The sequence below is a fragment of the Staurois parvus genome, unplaced genomic scaffold, assembly GCF_062004578.1.
Source record: "Staurois parvus isolate SC_StPar_1 unplaced genomic scaffold, SC_StPar_1.0 ptg000827l, whole genome shotgun sequence".
Taxonomy (NCBI): Eukaryota; Metazoa; Chordata; class Amphibia; order Anura; family Ranidae; genus Staurois; species Staurois parvus.
Window position 1 is genome coordinate 8,266,548 of NW_028318623.1, and position 19,503 is coordinate 8,286,050.

Genomic DNA, 19,503 nt, shown 5'->3' on the forward strand with positions numbered 1-19,503 from the left:
AAGTATTTTATTAAAAGGCAACGAGTATAACACAAACTGTGCATGCATTTAGTCATCCAGAAAAATAAGGATTAATAGTGTTGCATCAAAACATTAGAGATGCATCCCAAGAGGTGCAAGTAGATAGTTACAAAGCCAGTCAATGGTACAATATAAGTATAGTGCATGCTATTATAGTAAGATTGACCATAGTAGCCCACCAAAGCCATGCTTCTGAATATTGGAGCGCGGATAGCCTGGGTAATACGGGGATACGACTAAAGCCATTAGAGCTGAAAGACACTCAGGTGTTCAGGATCTGGGTGGCTACAGAGCTGGGCTATCTCAGGGTAAAAAAAGGGGGGATCACTGCATGCACGCTAAACCTGGACCAATTCAACAACAAGCTCTGTCGGTAGTAATATCAAAGGAAGAGGGCAACCAGAGATGGAGTAAGCCAGAGGAACAAGTGGGGCAAAGAAGAAAAGCAAAGACACAAAGTGGGGAGGTATCAGAGGGGGGTAGAGGGAAGAGAAAGAAAAAGAGAGCCCAGAGGGAAGGACACACAGGGAGGACGAACGGGAGACTCTGAGTGTGCACATCAAGGGGACAAAAGCATTTCATCAAAGTTAGCTGGTAAGTAATGATCCATCCGTGGATTCCACAGTTCATACTTACTCACCCTATCCAGGATGGCTGCCTCTACTTTGGCATGAATTATGGCCTGGGTGTTTCTGTTTAGTTTCAAGGACACTAAGGTGGGCAGATTTCCAGGCCTTTGCAATGGTTTGCTTCGCCAAGGTGATAAGTAACATTTTATTTCATAATTGGCAATAATGCTGACACAATTAGGACAACACATTTCTGCAATAGGAAATACTGGTGATGTTATTTGGGGGCATGGTTAGAGGTGGAACCTATCACAGTATACACTGCATTCATTTGCTTCTGTCCTTGTACCCACAAAATACTGTAATTACTGTGCTACAATCAAGAGTCTTACAGACACACATAAACCTCAGGTCAAAGAATGAGTTAAAAAATGTCTCCCATTACGTATTCTTTCCTGTCTTAACAAAGAACTTTGTTGAATTACTTTGGAGCTATTTAACAACCAGCAACTGTTAAGACACTAGATACTTTGGTCAGGAGTATGTAATGTCTATCACAGCTGACAAAGTGCAAAGATCAAGACTACAGAACAACATACTGTATAGAGTGCAGTGACCAGACCAGGGGTCTCCAAACTTTCTAAACAAAGGGCCAGTTTACTGTCCTTCAGACTTTAGGGGGCTGGACTGTGGCCATGTATGGCCCTGTGCTCCATATACTGTAGATGAGGCAAACGTTGAAAGAACATTGAATGTTATTTATGCCATTTATCTCTGACTCTCATCCACAGCTCCAGTTTCTTCAGTGCTGCTGACCAGTAACAGCTCCGCAATGCTTTGGGAAAATACAGATTCTGTTTCTCTGAACTGTTCAGCCAGTGGTGCTGTTAGTTACACCTGGAACATAGATGGCAAGCCATTACCCCAGGATCCTCGATATAACATCACAACGCGTGATTCTCCTCCATATTCCAATCTCATCATCAGCCCTGTATCCAGGAATGACAGTGGACCCTTCACTTGTATTGTTGCAAACAACGAGACCAGCAATGCTGTGACCTTAAGCTTGGCCTGTGAGTAAAACTGACAATAATCGGGAATAGCTGCACCGCAAGATTGAAACATCAGCTACATGGTATAGTACATAAGCATGATTTGTCCAAAGCCAATTTCGGTCTTATGTTGATGCTACTTCTCTGTAGGCTTCAGACAGGAACATGGCGATCTGACAAGATAGCCATGAGTTGACGAGAGGGCTTACCATACTTCTCCAGTCCAATACACCCTGGAAGTGGTAACAGGGAATAGCATGACAAGGAGTGGCATGGGTGCCTGCAGCGTATACAGATACAGTGGTTGGTAGGAAGACAATTAGGGGTCTGTCGTGATGCTGAAGGTGCTCAGAGCAGACCTAGTGCAAAAAAGTTAGAATGCAGGTTGGGCATTGGAACCCATAGGTGCAGGATTGTAGTCAGGACAAGTAGAGATCAGCAACCACCGAGCAGCAGAGGTACCGATTCAGCAGCCAGTAGCATGGTCAAAGTCCAGACTGGGGTCAATACCAAATGGGCAGCAAAGTGAAGTCAAGACATGAGCTGAGGTCAGTATTGGGAGACCAGATTATCACAAAGTGTTGAGGCAAAGCCAGGTCAAACACAGAAAGCAAGTCAGGTCATGGGTCACAGGAGCTTACAATTTCTCCTCAATGTGCTGAGGTCAGTATTGGGAGACCAGATTATCACGAAGTCTGGAGGCAAAGCCAGGTCAAACACAGAAAGCACGTTAGGTCATGGGTCACAGGAGCTTACAATTTCTCCTCAATAGGCTTTGCTTTGGGCAGGGTGATTAGAGCCATGGCCAGCGTCAAACATGCACACTCATTCACAATAATGCACAGTAGCATGAGTATGAGGGCACATTAGTGTAAACTTGTGTATTGGGACACTAATGGTAACCTGGATGCAGCATAACCAACCGCATCACTGCTTCCAGGGACCAAGAAACCACAGAGAAACTGAGTTTCCCTGGACCTCCTCTCCAGGCTATGAAACCGCTCTAGTCAGGTGCCACCTACAGGGTAGAAAGCAGACTACACCTGCCTACTAGATGTGTAATCAGCAATGCTTGCTCCACTTTATTTGTTTCTTGCAATAATATTACTTTCTCCTTTCTTTTGTCTTTACAGGGTATCCTAGAGGAAAGATTACTTACACTGCAGAGGTGGTTGGTCAGAACATTCAGCTTGGTTGTTCCTGGCCAGAAGGATGGCCTGCTGCTAATGTAACCATGAAATTCAATACAAAAACACAGACTGGACAAAGCCAAGTATTTACTAATGTGTCATCAGCTAATACCACCCAGGGCTTAAATCTTACTTGTCTCGGAGATCAGCTTGGAAAAACATCTGCCTGCAGTGTAACGTTTGGTAAGTCAGAATGGCTTTTCTATTTTACCAATAGATTCATTTAGTCTAATGTTGAAATCTTAATGTAAAAGTTTGTGTAAGGTAAAACGTTAAGAATATTTACTGCTATATTTATCTATGTATAGCTTTGCCTAACCACTTTTCTTCTGTAGTATTTTTTTTTTAATTTTTCACACATACTGTATGTAAAATCTGCATTTATATATTTTCTGAACCCAGTAGAATAAAAAATGATTGTTAAAATGTTTTAATGTGTCATGATACTTGCAAAACTGTTAATATATAATGTATTAATAACTAGCATTTATTAGGCCTCATGCACACTGTGCATTTTAAAACGCCAGCAGAATTAGCTGTAAAAAATCTCATTAAAAACGTACGTTTTTCCATGGTTTTTAGCATTTTTTTTACACAATAAAACAAATAAAATATTGGCTCAAAAATATCCAAAAACACCATTTACAGCTATAAAACTCCTCTAGACACCAACTAGTTCTGTTTTTTTTTTCCAGCCAAAAAACGCTCCTGCCAAAAAATGCTGATTAACCCCCCTGGCGGTATTCCCAAGTGTAGCTCGGGGTTAACTTTCAGTACCAAATGCGGTAACCCCGAGCTACACTCGGGAATACACTGCAGCGTTGCTCAGGGATTCTCTCCAGCACTTACCTTGTCCTGCGCTCCCGCGATGTCCCCCCTGCAGAGTCCCCGGCCATCTCCTCCTGCCGACGATGCCGGCATCCGTCTTCCGGTTTCCGTTCCCTGCGAGCGTCAGGACATACGGGACGCACAGGGGACGGAACCAGCGGGAAATTCAAAAATTTTAAAAGTGACATTCACTAAATACACTAAAATCTCATAGTATAACATTACTGTATCAAACCATTTCACATACATTTTGTCCCGAGTGCTTTGTCCTGCTCCCTGCCTGCATTTTTACTGTTCTTTCTGCCTGGAAACTGAGAAAAGTCCATGGCATCCAAAAAGCGTCCCTTTAGGTCAAAAGCGATTTTAGACCAGCTAGAGAACAGCGATAGTAAATTAGAACCACTTGCAAAATTGAGTGATAATGATTCGTGGGGGAAATTCGTCATCAGACACTGAAAAACGCTCTAGTTCAAATTTCAGTGTTTTTGGTTTGATTACATTATTGAATTAAATGTATTATTATTATATGATTATTTATTATATTATAATTAGTATGATCATTTCAGCAAAACATAAGTTACCATTTGGTTTGTGGCCTAAGTGATTTATAAAAAAAATTATCCATGTTTGTCTGGCAAAATAGTAAATGACTGTGCATCGAGGTGGACCAGAATGGTTGTTTCATTGGTCGTATTTATGTTTTTAGTTTTATGCTTTATTATTTCATGTATGAGGTTTCGCATATGTTAAACCAAAGGTCCACCAGAGAGGAAAATCACTGACTTTATGAACATGTCCTCAGTGTGTTTCAGCCAATATGTTGGAAAATGTGTAACTTTTTATTTCTTGTCAAGTATTTTATTAAAAGGCAACGAGTATAACAAACTGCCCATGCATTTAGTTATCCAGAAAAATAAGGATTAACAGTGTTGCATCAAAACATCAGGGATGCATCCCAAGAGGTGCAAGTAGATAGTTACAAAGCCAGTCAAAGATACAATATAAAGCATAGTAATGCTATTATATTCAAGGTTGACCACAGTAGCCCACCAAAGCCATGCTGCTGAATATTGGAGGGTGGATAGCCTGGGTAATACGGGGATACAACTAAAGCCATTAGACCTGGGAGACACTCAGGTGTTCAGGATCTGGGTGGCTACAGCGTTGGGCTATCTCAGGGTAAAAAAAAGGGGGGGATCACTGCATGCACGCTAAACCTTGACCGATTCAACAAGCTCTGTCGGTAGGAACATCAAAGGAAGCGGGCAACCAGAGATGGAATAAGCCAGAGGAACAAGTGGGGCAAAGAAGAAAAGCAAGGACACAAAGTGGAGAGGTATCAGAGGGGGGTAGGGGGAAGAGAAAGAAAAAGAGCTCAGAAGGAAGGACACACAGGGAGGACCAACGGGAGACTCTAAGTGTGCACATCAAGGGGACAAAAGCATTTCATCAAAGTTAGCTGGTAAGTAATGATCCATCCGTGGATTCCACAGTTGTTCATACTTACTCACCCTATCCAGGATGACTGCCTCTACTTTGGCATGAATCATGGCCTGGGTGTTTCTATGTTTAGTTTCAAGGACACTAAGGTGGGGAGATTTCCAGGCTTTTTCAATGGTTTGCTTCGCCAAGGTGGTAAGTATCATTTTATTTCATAATTGGCAATAATGCTGACAAAATTAGGACAACACATTTCTGCGATAGGAAATACTGGTGGTGTTATTTGGGGGCATGGTTAAAGGCAGAACCTGCTCACAGTATATACTGCATTCATTTGCTTCTGTCCTTGTACCCACAAAATACTGTAATTACTGTGCTACAATCAAGAGTCTTACAGACACACATAAACCTCAGGTCAAAAAATTAGGTAAAAAAAAAATTTCTCCCATTACGTATGCTTTTCTGTCTAAAAGAAGAACTTTGTTGAATTACTTTGGGGCTATTTAACAACCAGCAACTGTTAAGACACTCGATACTTTGGTCAGGAGTATGTAATGTCTAGCACAGCTGCAGAGTGCAGAGATCAGAACAACATACTGTATAGAGTGCAATGACCAGACCAGGGATCTCCAAACAAAGGGCCAGTTTACTGTCCATCAGACTTTAGAGTGGCTGGACTGTGGAGATTGGGAGTCAGTGGGAGTAAACAATGCATCATTAGCATTAGGGGAGGAATAGTGACCCATCTTTGTTGTCAGTGACAGTAATTATGTCCCTTTGTTGGTGTCAGTGTCAGAAATAGTGTCTTGCATCAGTGGAAGAAAAAGTGTTTAAAGGGCCAGATAAAAGCAAGCAAAGGGCCACATCTGGCCATCAGGCTGCAGTTTGGAGACCACTGGTCTAGACTATATAGCTTAAAATGATATAGTCTTCAGGGGTCAGGAGTATGTACAACCCCAATTCCAAAAATGTTGGGACGCTGTGTAAAATTTACATAAAACCAGAATGCAATGATTTGCAAATCTCATAAACCCATATTTTCGCTAGATCGGGTTCAGGCTAAATGAGGTATTAGGGTGGGGCTGTAGGGGGGGCTGCATACTGAAGGTTTTTTACCTTCATGCATAGAATTCATGAAAGTAAAAAACCTCAGGCTTTACAACCACTTTAAGTGCAGGGATGTGTGATTCTGCTCACAAAGCCATGTCATTCATTCACAGATCCATTCACATTCCCATTACAAGTCCCATTTGCCACCATTACAAAGGGACTCATAAATCTCAATGGAACACAAGAGATGATGTCAGATATCCCAATGGAACACAGCATGTGTGCTGAGGTCACTGCATTCATATTCTGTTTACTTTTTCCAGCCTCATAACCTAAGGTATATACATCTGTTTGGACCTTGAGCTTGGGGAATAGTCTGCAGAAGCCCATGCATTGCACCATCAATCCACTCATTGCAGTTGCAGTGCTTTGTGGGCTCCAAGGTGAATTTGTTCTTGCAATAATGTGGATGCATTTGTTAATTTTTTCAAGATGAACTATGGTTTCTTTGCTCAACCAGGGTCACTACTGTCAATGCAATGTCTTCAGGTGGGGGTGTAATGCCAAGAGGTGTGGCTTATCTTAGGAACAGAGTTTAGTACTGCAGGTAGGACAGATCTGAATGTATGGCCCTGAGCTCCATATACTGTAAATGAGGAAAATGTTAAAAGAACATTGAATGTTATCTATGCCATTTATCTCTGACTCTCATCCACAGCTCCAGTTTCTTCAGTGCTCCTGACCAGTAACAGCTCCACAATGCTTTGGGAAAATACAGATTCTGTTTCTCTGCACTGTTCAGCCAGTGGTGCTGTTAGTTACACCTGGAACATAGATGACAAGCCATTACCCCAGGATCCTCGATATAACATCACAACGAGTGATTCTCCTCCATATTCCAATCTCATCATCAGCCCTGTATCCAGGAATGACAGTGGACCCTTCACTTGCACGGTCTCAAACAAGCTGAACAACAAGACCAGCAATGCTGTGACCTTAAGCTTGGCCTGTGAGTAAAACTGACAATAATCAGGAATATATGAGAAGGGGCGCAGCGCTAAAATACAATATAGCTAATATACATGTATATATAGCAAACAGAATAAGTGATAAATGTGCCAAGAACTGTGCATAAAAGCAATATAGGTCCTTAAGTGATAGATGGTGACTCAAAAACGTGCGTCTTCCGGTGATCAAATTAATTGAATCATGCACTCACCAGATGCATAATTCAAATATGCATATAGATGATATCCCGATATCCAAGCGGAGTTATCTCAAAACCGGATAAGGTCATCGTCTGGGTACATCAGTCCGTCCAGGTTTCTCCTTATGGATCGTGTGTTTCCACACTAAAACACCTCTCAGCTGTCACCTAGGTGGCTCTGCAAGTGATGGACTCAGCAGGGTCCCAAGAAAGAAAGCCAGGATGGTGTGATATCGTTTTAAATAAAAATTTAATGATCCAAAACAAAAACAAGGACTGCATATACAAAACTGACCATAAAGGTGTACAAAGATGGCCGCCGCTCCATGCGGTGGCGTGATGTCTGGGGTATGTGATAAGAGCAGCATACCCCAGACATCACGCCACCGCATGGAGCGGCGGCCATCTTTGTACACCTTTATGGTCAGTTTTGTATATGTAATTCAATTAATTTGATCACCGGAAGACGCACGTTTTTGAGTCACCATCTATCACTTAAGGACCTATATTGCTTTTATGCACAGTTCTTGGCACATTTATCACTTATTCTGTTTGCTATATATACATGTATATTAGCTATATTGTATTTTAGCGCTGCGCCCCTTCTCATATGTTCTTTGCAGAGTCCTTTGGTACTTATTGGCGCATAGCAGCTTTTTATCTAGCGCTCACTTTCATATTTTTTTGAATAATCAGGAATAGCTGCAATGCAAGAAAGAAACATCAGCTACATGGTATAGTACATAAGCATGATCTATCCAAAACCAATTTCAGTCTTATGTTGATGCTACTTCTCTGTAGGCTTCAGACAGGAACATGGCGATCTGATGAGATAGCCATGAGTTGACGAGAGGGCTTACCATACTTCTCCAGTCCAATACACCCTGGAAGTGGTAACAGGGAATAACAGGACAAGGAGTGGCATGGGTGCCTGCAGTGTATACAGACACAGTGGTTGGTTGGAAGATAATTAGGGGTCTGTTGGGATGCTGAAGATGCTCAGACCAGACCTAGTGCAAAAATGTTAGAATGCAGGTTGGGCACTGGAACCCAAAAGGTGCAAGAATGTAGTCAGGACAAGCAGAGATCAGCAACCACCAAGCAGCAGAGGTACCGATTCAGCAGCCAGTAGCACGGTCAAAGTCCAGACTGGGGTCAATACCAGATGGGCAGCAAAGTGAAGTCAAGACATGAGCTGAGGTCAGTATTGGGAAACCTGATTATCACAAAGTCTTGAGGCAAAGCCAGGTCAAACACAGAAAGCACGTTAGGTCATGGGTCACAGGAGCTTACAATTTCTCCTTAATGTGCTTCGCTTTGGATGGGGTGATTAGCGCCATGGCCAATGTCAGACATGCACACTCATTCATGATAATGCACAGTAGCAGGAGTATGAGGACACATTACTGTAAACTTGTGTATTGGGACACCAATGGTCACCTGGATGCAGCGTAGCCAACTGGATTACTGCCTCCAGGGACCAAGAAACCACAGAGAAACTGAGTTTCCCTGGACCTCCTCTCCAGGCTATGAAACCACTCTAGTCAGATGCCACCTACAGCAGAGAAAGCAGACTACACCTGCCTACTAGCTGTGTAATCAGCAATGCTTACTCCGCAGTGAGAGCTGTGAAAATGTGGAATAGACTCCCTCAATAGTTGGTTCTGGCCAGCTCAGTGGATTGCTTTAAAAAAGGCCTGGATTCTTAGATACACAGAATATAACTGGATACTAACATTTATAGGTAAAGTTAATCCAGGGAATATCTGATTGCCTCTCGGGGGATCAGGAAGGAATATTTTTTTCCTGCAGGAGCAAATTGGATCATGCTTTGCTGGGTTTTCTTTTGCCTTCTTCTGGATCAACTGTGGATGTAGGATTATAACTTTTATTTTTTTTTTAATGGTTGAACTGGGTGGACTTTTGTCTTTTTTTCAGCCAGACTATGTAACTTTATTTGTTTCTTGCAATAATATTACTTTCTCCTTTCTTTTGTCTTTACAGGGTATCCTAGAGGAAAGATTACTTACACTGCAGAGGTGGTTGGTCAGAACATTCAGCTTGGTTGTTCCTGGCCAGACGGATGGCCTGCTGCTAATGTAACCATGAAATTCAATACAAAAACACAGACTGGACAAAGCCAAGTATTTACTAATGTGTCATCAGCTAATACCACCCAGGGCTTAAATCTTACTTGCCTCGGAGATCAGCTTGGAAAAACATCTGCCTGCAGTGTAACGTTTGGTAAGTCAGAATGGCTTTTCTATTTTACCAATAGATTCATTTAGTCTAATGTTGAATATCTTAATGTAAAAGTTTGTGTAAGGTAAAAAAACTTTAAGAATATTTACTGCTATATTTATCTATTTATAGCTTTGCCTAACCACTTTCCTTCTGTAGTATTTTTTTTTTCTCATTTATCACACATATGTAAAATCTGCATTTACAGTATATATTTTCTGAACCCAGAGACCCTGTAGAATAAAAAATGATTGTTGAAAATTTTGAACGTGTCATGATTCTTGCACAGCTGTTAATATATAATGTATTAATAACTAGCATTTATTAGGCCTCATGCACACTGTGCATTTTAAAACGCCAGCAGAATTAGCTGTAAAAAATCTAGTTAAAAAGGCAAGTTTTTCCACATTTTTTAGCATTTTTTTTTTACACAATAAAACAAATAAAATGTTGGCTCAAAAATTTCCAAAAACACCAGTATGCTGTGTTTTACCATGTTTGCCAGCATTAGAGCATTTTTACAGCTAGAAAACTCCTCTAGACACCGACTAGTTCTGTTTTTTTTTTTTCAGCCAAAAAACGCCTCTGCCAAAAAGATGCTGATTAACCCCCCTGGCGGTATTCCCGAGTGTAGCTCAGGGTTAACTTTCAGTACCAAAAGCGGTAACCGCAGCGTTGCTCAGGGATTCCCTCTTGCGCTTACCTTGTCCTGCGCTCCCGCGATGTCCCCCCTGCTGCGTCCCCAGCCATCTCCTCCGACCGATGCCGGCATCTGTCCTCGGTTTCCATTCCCTGCGAGCGTCGGGACATACGGGGGACGGAACCGGCAGGAAATTCAAAAATTTTAAAATTGACATTCACTCAACAAACTAAAAATCACATAGTATAACATTCCTGTATCAAACCATTTCACATACATTTTGTCCCGAGTGCTTTGTCCGGCGCCCTGCCTGCATTTTTACTGTTCTTTCTGCCTGGAAACTGAGAAAAGTCCATGGCGTCCAAAAAAGCTTCCCTTTAGGTCAAAACCGATTTTAGACCAACTAGAGAACAGCGATAGTAAATTAGAACCACTTGATTCATGGGGAAATTCGTCATCAGACACTGAAAACGATTCTGCGACTTTGCTCAGTGATGTGCAAACTTAGCACTCTATTTCAAATTTGGCCCTGAGCTCCATATACTGTAAATGAGGAAAATGTTAAAAGAACATTGATTGTTATCTATGCCATTTATCTCTGACTCTCATCCACAGCTCCAGTTTCTTCAGTGCTGCTGACCAGTAACAGCTCCGCAATGCTTTGGGAAAATACAGATTCTGTTTCTCTGCACTGTTCAGCCAGTGGTGCTGTTAGTTACACCTGGAACATAGATGGCAAGCCATTACCCCAGGATCCTCGATATAACATCACAATGAGTGATTCTCCTCCATATTCCAATCTCATCATCAGCCCTGTATCCAGGAATGACAGTGGACCCTTCACTTGTACGGTCTCAAACAAGCTGAACAACGAGACCAGCAATGCTGTGACCTTAAGCTTGGCCTGTGAGTAAAACTGACAATAATCGGAAATAGCTGCACTGCAAGATTGAAACATCAGCTACATGGTATAGTACATAAGCATGATTTATCCAAAGCCAATTTCAGTCTTAGGTTGATGCTAGTTCTCTGTAGGCTTCAGACAGGAACAAGGTGATCTGATGAGATAGCCATGAGTTGACGAGAGGGCTTACCATACTTCTCCAGTCCAATACACCCTGGAAGTGGTAACAGGGAATAACAGGACAAGGAGTGGCATGGGTGCCTGCAGCATATACAGACACAGTGGTTGGTTGGAAGACAATTAGAGGTCTGCTGGGATGCTGAAGATGCTCAGACCAGACCTAGTGCAAAAATGTTAGAATGCAGGTTGGGCACTGGAACCCACAGGTGCAAGAATGTAGTCAGGACAAGCAGAGATCAGAAACCACCAAGCAGCAGAGGTACCGATTCAGCAGCCAGTAGCATGGTCAAAGTCCAGACTAGGGTCAATACCAGATGGGAAGCAAAGTGTGGTCAAGACATGAGCTGAGGTCAGTATTGGAAGACCAGATTATCACAAAGTCTGGAGGCAAAGCCAGGTCAAACACAGAAAGCACGTCAGGTCATTGGTCACAGAAGCTTACAATTTCTCCTCAATGTGCTTCGCTTTGGATGGGGTGATTAGCGCCATGGCCAGTGATAGACATGCACACTCATTCATGATAATGCACAGTAGCAGGAGTATGAGGACACATTACTGTAAACTTGTGTATTGGGACACCAATGGTCACCTGGATGCAGAGTAGCCAACCGGATTACTGCCTCCAGGGACCAAGAAACCACAGAGAAACTGAGTTTCCCTGGACCTCCTCTCCAGGCTATGAAACCACTTTAGTCAGATGCCACCTATAGCAGAGAAAGCAGACTACACCTGCCTATTAGCTGTGTAATCAGCAATGCTTACTCCACAGTGAGAGCTGTGAAAATGTGGAATAGACTCCCTCAAGAGTTGGTTCTGGCCAGCTCAGTGGATTGCTTTAAAAAAGGCCTGGATTCTTAGATACACAGAATATAACTGGATACTAACATTTATAGGTAAAGTTGATCCAGAGAATATCCAATTGCCTCTCAGGGGATCAGGAAGGAATATTTTTTTTCCTGCAGGAGCAAATTAGATCATGCTTTGCTGGGTTTTCTTTTGCCTTCCTCTGGATCAACTGTGGATGTAGGATTATAACTTTAATTTTTTTTTTTAATGGTTGAACTGGGTGGATTTTTGTCTTTTTTCAGCCAGACTATGTAACTTTATTTGTTTTTTACAATAATATTACTTTCTCCTTTCTTTTGTCTTTACAGGGTATCCTAGAGAAAAGATTACTTACTCTGCAGAGGTGGTTGGTCAGAACATTCAGCTTGGTTGTTCCTGGCCAGAAGGATGGCCTGCTGCTAATGTAACCATGAAATTCAATACAAAAACACAGACTGGACAAAGCCAAGTATTTACTAATGTGTCATCAGCTAATACCACCCAGGGCTTAAATCTTACTTGTCTCGGAGATCAGCTTGGAAAAACATCTGCCTGTAGTGTAACATTTGGTAAGTCAGAATGGCTTTTCTATTTTACCAATAGATTCATTTAGTCTAATGTTGAATATCTTAATGTAAAAGTTTGTGCAAGGTAAAACTTTAAGAATATTTATCTATTTATAGTTTTGCCTACCACTTCCCTTCTGGAGAATTTTTTTGTTTTAATTTTTCACACATACAGTGGGGCAAAAAAGTATTTAGTCAGCCACCAATTGTGCAAGTTCTCCCACTTAAAAAGATGAGAGAGGCCTGTAATTGGCATCATAGGTAGACCTCAACTATGAGAGACAAAAATGAGAAAAAAAATCCAGACAATCACATTGGCTGATTTGGAAAGAATTTATTTGCAAATTATGGTGGAAAATAAGTATTTGGTCAATATCAAAAGTTCATCTCAATACTTTGTTATATATCCTTCGTTGGCAATGAGGTCAAACGTTTCCTGTAAGTCTTCACAAGGTTGGCACACACTGTTGCTGGTATGTTGGCCTGTTATGTTGGGTCTTCCAACATGACAATGATCCCAAACATACTGCCCGGGCAACGAAAGAGTGGCTTCGTAAGAAGCATTTCAAGGTCCTGGAGTGGCCTAGCCAGTCTCCAAATCTCAACCCCATAGAAAACCTTTGGAGGGAGTTGAAAGTCCGTGTTGCCCAGCGACAGCCCAAAAATATCACTGCTCTAGAGCAGATCTGCATGGAGGATGGGCCAACATACCAGCAACAGTGTGTGCCAACCTTGTGAAGACTTACAGGAAACGTTTGACCTCATTGCCAACGAAGGATATATAACAAAGTATTGAGATGAACTTTTGATATTGACCAAATACTTATTTTCCACCATAATTTGCAAATAAATTCTTTCCAACTCAGCCAATGTGATTGTCTGGATTTTTTTTCTCATTTTGTCTCTCATAGTTGAGGTCTACCTATGATGAAAATTACAGGCCTCTCTCATCTTTGTAAGTGGGAGAACTTGCACAATTGGTGGCTGACTAAATACTTTTTTGCCCCACTGTATGTAAAATCTGCATTTATATATTTTCTGAACCCAGAGACCCTGTAGAATAAAAAATGATTGTTGAATTTTTTTAATGTGTCATGATACATGCACAATTGTTAATATATAATATATTAATAACTAACATTTATTAGGCCTCATGCACACTGAATTCTAAAACACCAGCAGCGTTTTTCCGTGTTTTTGCATTAGCTTTTAGCATTTTTTTACACAATAAAACAAATAAAATTTTGGCTCAAAAGTGTCCAAAAATGCCGGTTTGCTGTGTTTTACCACGTTTACCAGTGTTAGAACATTTTTACAGCTAGAAAACTCCTCTAGTTCTGTTTTTATTTCCAGTCAAAAAAAACCCTGCCAAAAAAAAAAAAATGTTGATTAAAGCCTATGGGTGCATGGACACATAGGATAACATGCTGGGGGGTTTACTGGCTGTAGAAAAAAAAACACCAAAAGCAGCCGCTGTAAAAATGTCCAGTGTGCATAAGGTCTTAATGTTAATAATACTTCAGGAAAAAACACACTAAAATTAACTTTAGTGCATAGAAACAAACCTAATCCCCAGTTTTAGGTACAAAATAAAGATGAGGTAGTGTCAAGTAAATAGATACCAAATATGTCAAGCCTCAAACTGTGTGAGCCTGTGAAATGGCAAACATTTACAGTACCCAGAATTATCTATAGGTAACCAGGGGCAGACTGACCATTTGGAAACTTGGGCACTGCCCGAGGGTCCCGGGTCAGTAGGGGACCCCATGAGATGCCTCTGGTACCTTTTTCATAGGCTTTTTTGAGTTTGGGCAAGGACACGGGGCCCCATGATCCCCTATTGCCCAGGGGCCCCATGAGTTGTCAGTCCACCCCTGGGTGATACTTTAAATGCCTTCATAGCTCATCAGTTTAGAGTTAACCATAAATGAGGAACCTAGAATCACTTTCTCACTCTGGTGACATCCAATATTTATTTATTGCAGGTATTATACAGCACCATCAATTTACATAATGCTTTACATATATATTATACATTCACATCAGTCCCTAACCCTAAAGGACCATACAATCTAAGGTCCCTAACTCACATTCATACATGCACATACTAGGGCCAGTTTAGAGCCAATTAATCTACCAGCATGTCTTTTGAGTGTGGAAGGAAACCGGAGGAAACTCACACAGGCACAAGGAGAACATGCAAACTCCAGCCAGGTAATGCCATGGTTGGGATTCAAACCAATGACCCTAGTACTGCCAGGCAGAAGTGTTAATCATTTAGCCACTGTGCTGCCCGATATGTGTTCCATCAATTACACGTGTGTATCCTACTTACTTTTGCTGGTTTTCTTTCTCCTGGCTGACCAGTTCCAGTCAATTGGGGAAGAAAGTAGGATGTCACTGTATCCAGATAGGATGTGTAAAAACCAGCTTCATATTCAATAGCCTGGTCTCCAGTCTGAGTTTTCACAGCTGCTATCTAGCGATTGCTAGAGAACTGTGACATGAAACCTGGAGCAATAATTACAATGGCCTTTGTTTCATTTCGGATACATTCATTAATTGAATAATTTCATTTCTTCATATTCGTTTTGTTGAACCAATTCATTTTCAGAATTTCATATCTTCAGCATTTGATTTGTATGTTCGATGATCCGGATGGAGTAAAAAAATTTTGCAGTTTTTTCAGAAGATTGCTATATATTCGATATATTATCAAGTCAGACTGGTTCAATATTTTCAGACACTAGTCCAACCCTCCAAAAGTAATGGCATGAGCTGATTGGACAATATTGACTAGATTCGTTGCCATTTGTTTCTGAGTCCACTGATACATCCAAATCTCTAAAAATGACATTTTCATCCGAAAATGGAATTGAAATGAATTGCACATGTCAACATGGAAGTTTTTGCTCCAAATAATCTTCTATATACAGTATATATTGTGGGAACTCGCATCAAGTGGTAGAGCTTCTTTAAAGCACACAGCAACTTGCTTTCTTTTTAAGGGCCGCTTTAGCCCACTTTTATTTAAAGGAAAAGTTCCACATAACAGGTTTCCCACACAGGGGTATCCACCATCAATATAAACAAAATTCAGCCTCCTGGCTCTCTCAGATATACACAATCTTCCTCTGGCCTTCCTCTTCAGGCTTACGTCTGTCTCCTGCAGACTCCTTCAAAAATGGTTGTTTTGCACACAGCTAGCCACTAGCACACAGCTACTCCCTAGCAGCCCCTTGCTGCTTCTGGCTTCCACCTCACCTAGGTGGAGCCCTCTTTGGACCGCACACAGCCTTGGAGTCCTTGGACCGCACACAGCCTTGGAGTCCTTGGACCGCACACAGCCTTGGAGTCCTTGGACCGCACACAGCCTTGGAGTCCTTGGACCGCACACAGCCTTGGAGTCCTTGGACCGCACACAGCCTTGGAGTCCTTGAATGCACCCAGCATCAGTCTCACACAGAGACACTCATTAAAAGCCCTACACACACCTGTACCATTAGTGTGCTGGCTGCTTTCAAACTCTGGACACTGGATTGAAGATTTCTTCCCTCCCAAGGCACTTTGAAATCTCCAAACTACGGAGCAGCATCCAGAAATACCAAAATCTGGAGAAACCTGCAACAGCAGTTTTCTCTGCTCAAAATCTATGCTCCACAGATCTGCACTCCTCACATATGCAGACCCTGTGTCCATTACCTGACCACTTCTACCTGCATTTATCCTGTGACAGGGCCCTGCACTGTTACAATATATATATATATATATATTATTATTATTATACAGTATTTATAAGCGCCAATAGTTCGCTCAGTGCTGTACATTACAAAGGGGGACAGAACATGTGACAGAACAATAACAATACAATGGAAAACATGAGGGGATTGAGGGCCCTGCTCTTTGGAGCTTACAATCTATATCTATTGTGGGAACTCGCTTCAAATGGTAGAGCTTTGTTAAACGCACACAGCAACTCGCTTTCTTTTTGAAGGCCTTGTTAGCCCACATTTATTTGAAGAAAATGTTCCATAAAGCTTCCCACGCAGGGGTATCCACCATCAAACACATGCAAATGAAAATTCAGCCTCCTGGCTTGTACACAGGTTTTATGTCTGTCTCCTACAGACTCTTTCCAAAATATGGCTCTCGCACACAGCTGGCCACCAGCACACAGCTAGTCTGGCTTCCACCTCTCCTTGGTGAAGCCCTCCTGACTCCAAGGCAGAGACCTCCAGTCTGCCAGGGTGGAGTCCTCCTGGCTCCTGTCTGCCGGGGTGGAGCCTAGAACCCTGGTCCTGACTCTACAAAAGAGCCATGCACACCTGAGCAATCAGTATCCTGGCCATTCCCAAAACCTGGTCCCAGGATTGGAGATTTCATCCCTCCCAAATCACTTTGAAATCTCCAGGCGCCAGGTCCCAAAATGGACCTTACAAACAAATGAGGAAAGTGAAAATCCACTTTCCTCTGTATCAAACACATACCCCGGAGCCCCTCAACCTGCCTTGTTGAGAATCCTGGGTGAAATAACCTTTCCACATTGTGACAGATCGCCACACTGTCACAATATATATATATATATTTATTATTTAGTATAATGTATACAGTGTACTGTGCATATACAGTGTGTGTGTATATATAAATAAATATATATATATAAGATTTTTGCTGTGAACTCTAAGGAGCATTGTTTGTAGCTACTTTCTTCACTCAAGGACTCTAACCGGGAGGCCTGATGTAGTCCCCCATCTTCAGAGCTTCCAAAAGAACAGCCACCAAGTTTTACTAACTGAAATACCTCATGCTATATGAAATCTCAGTTAGCCCAATATCCAGTGCCTCACATCCAGATCCTTTGGACATTGTATCCAGAGGGATTGTGTAGGAACCAACTTTATCTTCAAAAGTCTGAATTCCATTCTGAGTTTTCACAGCTGCTAGAGAGCTGTGGCATTAGAGAAGGAGTGATAACGGCAATATACTAACCTTTACGTACTGGTAATGTTTGATTGGCCATCAATCCAATCTAACAGGCTTGTTAGTGAGTGATAGTTTGGGAATCATTGGCTTTTGAATTTCATAACTGTAGTATTCAAGCCTAAAGCAATGTTGCCTTCTCTTCATTAAAAGCAAAACCAATACTGCATAGCTGGCACTCCCCATTTCCTATGGCAGGAGAATTGCAAAAGAACCTGGTGTCAGTAAGTATTGGCATGACGATTACAGAAGGGAACCCCTTTTTGCAGACTCTTTTGAAGTATTTTAACAGTACTGAAGGTCATACTGTATATGCTGAGTAGATCCAGCGGGAGCTCACCCAATCAGGAATTTACAGTCAATGCAGTGGAGAGTCAGCGTTAGTAGGCCTGAACTGAAGACAGCACTTGCCAAGGGAGGTAGAATTCAGCCTGGCTGGTCCAACCCAAGAGGGAGCTTTCTGAAGTGCAGACATAGGCCCTGAGCTATCCCTGAGCTATCTTCTCCAGAACCTGTCCCTACCGCTAGTGCTGTCTCTGGCAGATGAGTAGGCTCTCCCTACACTAGCCACTTCCCAAATGCACACCAAAACCTGGGTTTCAGGTGGCCACCAGGATCACTGCTCCAGGGGACCAAGGGAACCATAGAGAAGTCAAGTTTCCCTAGACTTCCCCTCCAGCTGCAGTGCTGCTCCAGATGTGTGCCACCTACAGTGGAGAAAATAGACTACACCTGCCTACACACAGCTAGTATAGACATGCTAGGATGCACAGTTTCTAAGGTTGACATCTTTCAGAGGAAACCTACAGATCATTTATTTTTTTGGTGCTGGTATTGAGAATTTTTTTTTTAATCTGAAATAATCTATATTTATTCTTATCTCCATTAAGAGATTCCACAATCAACTGGATACAATAAAAGCTCAATAACTATAGTGACAGCAGGAAATAGTGCTATAATGACATTGAATCTAACGTCATCTAGTCTCCCGGTTGTCTTCTATTGGTACCAACTGAATCCAGATTCCGTCCCTGTCTCAATTACCAACAGGACTATGATTGAGTCCACTAATTCTAGCTCCAGTCTGCAGATCTTTGACGTGAAGGTGGGGGATTCTGGACAATATGAATGCAGTGCTAACAATATTATTGGCAGCCAGAGCTTCCTCTTCACTCTCAATGTGACCGAAAAAGGTAGGTTGGATAAACGTTTCATCAGACTGTACGCTCAGCTAGCTAAATGTATAAAAAGTACAGAGATTTTTTTATTTGTACATAATCTAGTATATGTTCCAGCTGGCCAATTGAGGGAAAAGTGAAAAATGCTGTGTGTGTTATTTCTCCTCTCATGTACTGTATATAAGTAGGCCTGTATCCATAAAGCAATGGGAGCTTCTCCTGTCTGTTGTGACATGCAACAATACATCACTAAAAGGCCTCATTCACACTGGCACTTTTAAACCTGTGTATATGCAAGTAGATGACATTTCCTCCACTGTCTGGAAATTAATGTATTCATCATCTCTTTTCTCCCATCCAGCTTTCCCTACTCCGGAATTTTATCTTTCATTGCTCTCTTCAGTAATGAATATTGAACCCCCTCTTTCCTTTTGGGGTTTCTTATGTTTTGCAGAACATCTGGTGGTGGGATAAACTGCAAATGCCTCTTTTTGTAAACCCTCGTGGGACTTAAGAGAGCATAGGCTTTAGCAAGGGAGTTTTCCCTTGGTCTTCCCATGACACCACCCTCATAGTCTTGGAAATGGATACCCTTGGCTTACTAGATGAAATGATTTTCTTTCTTACTGCCT

At 41.9% G+C, this 19,503-nt stretch overlaps 1 protein-coding gene across 1 annotated transcript in view; it reads left to right on the forward strand.

Moving 5' to 3' along the window:
• Nucleotides 1–19,503, forward strand: part of LOC149443911 (cell adhesion molecule CEACAM5-like) — a 55,646-nt gene that overhangs the window by 1,984 nt on the left and 34,159 nt on the right. Inside the window, exons 2-8 of the mRNA XM_089655228.1 lie at nt 1,382–1,663; nt 2,776–3,015; nt 6,869–7,159; nt 9,362–9,601; nt 10,854–11,144; nt 12,477–12,716; nt 18,584–18,886. Of these exons, the coding sequence (XP_089511354.1) occupies nt 1,382–1,663; nt 2,776–3,015; nt 6,869–7,159; nt 9,362–9,601; nt 10,854–11,144; nt 12,477–12,716; nt 18,584–18,886 (1,887 nt within the window). The remainder of the gene's footprint in view (nt 1–1,381; nt 1,664–2,775; nt 3,016–6,868; nt 7,160–9,361; nt 9,602–10,853; nt 11,145–12,476; nt 12,717–18,583; nt 18,887–19,503) is intronic.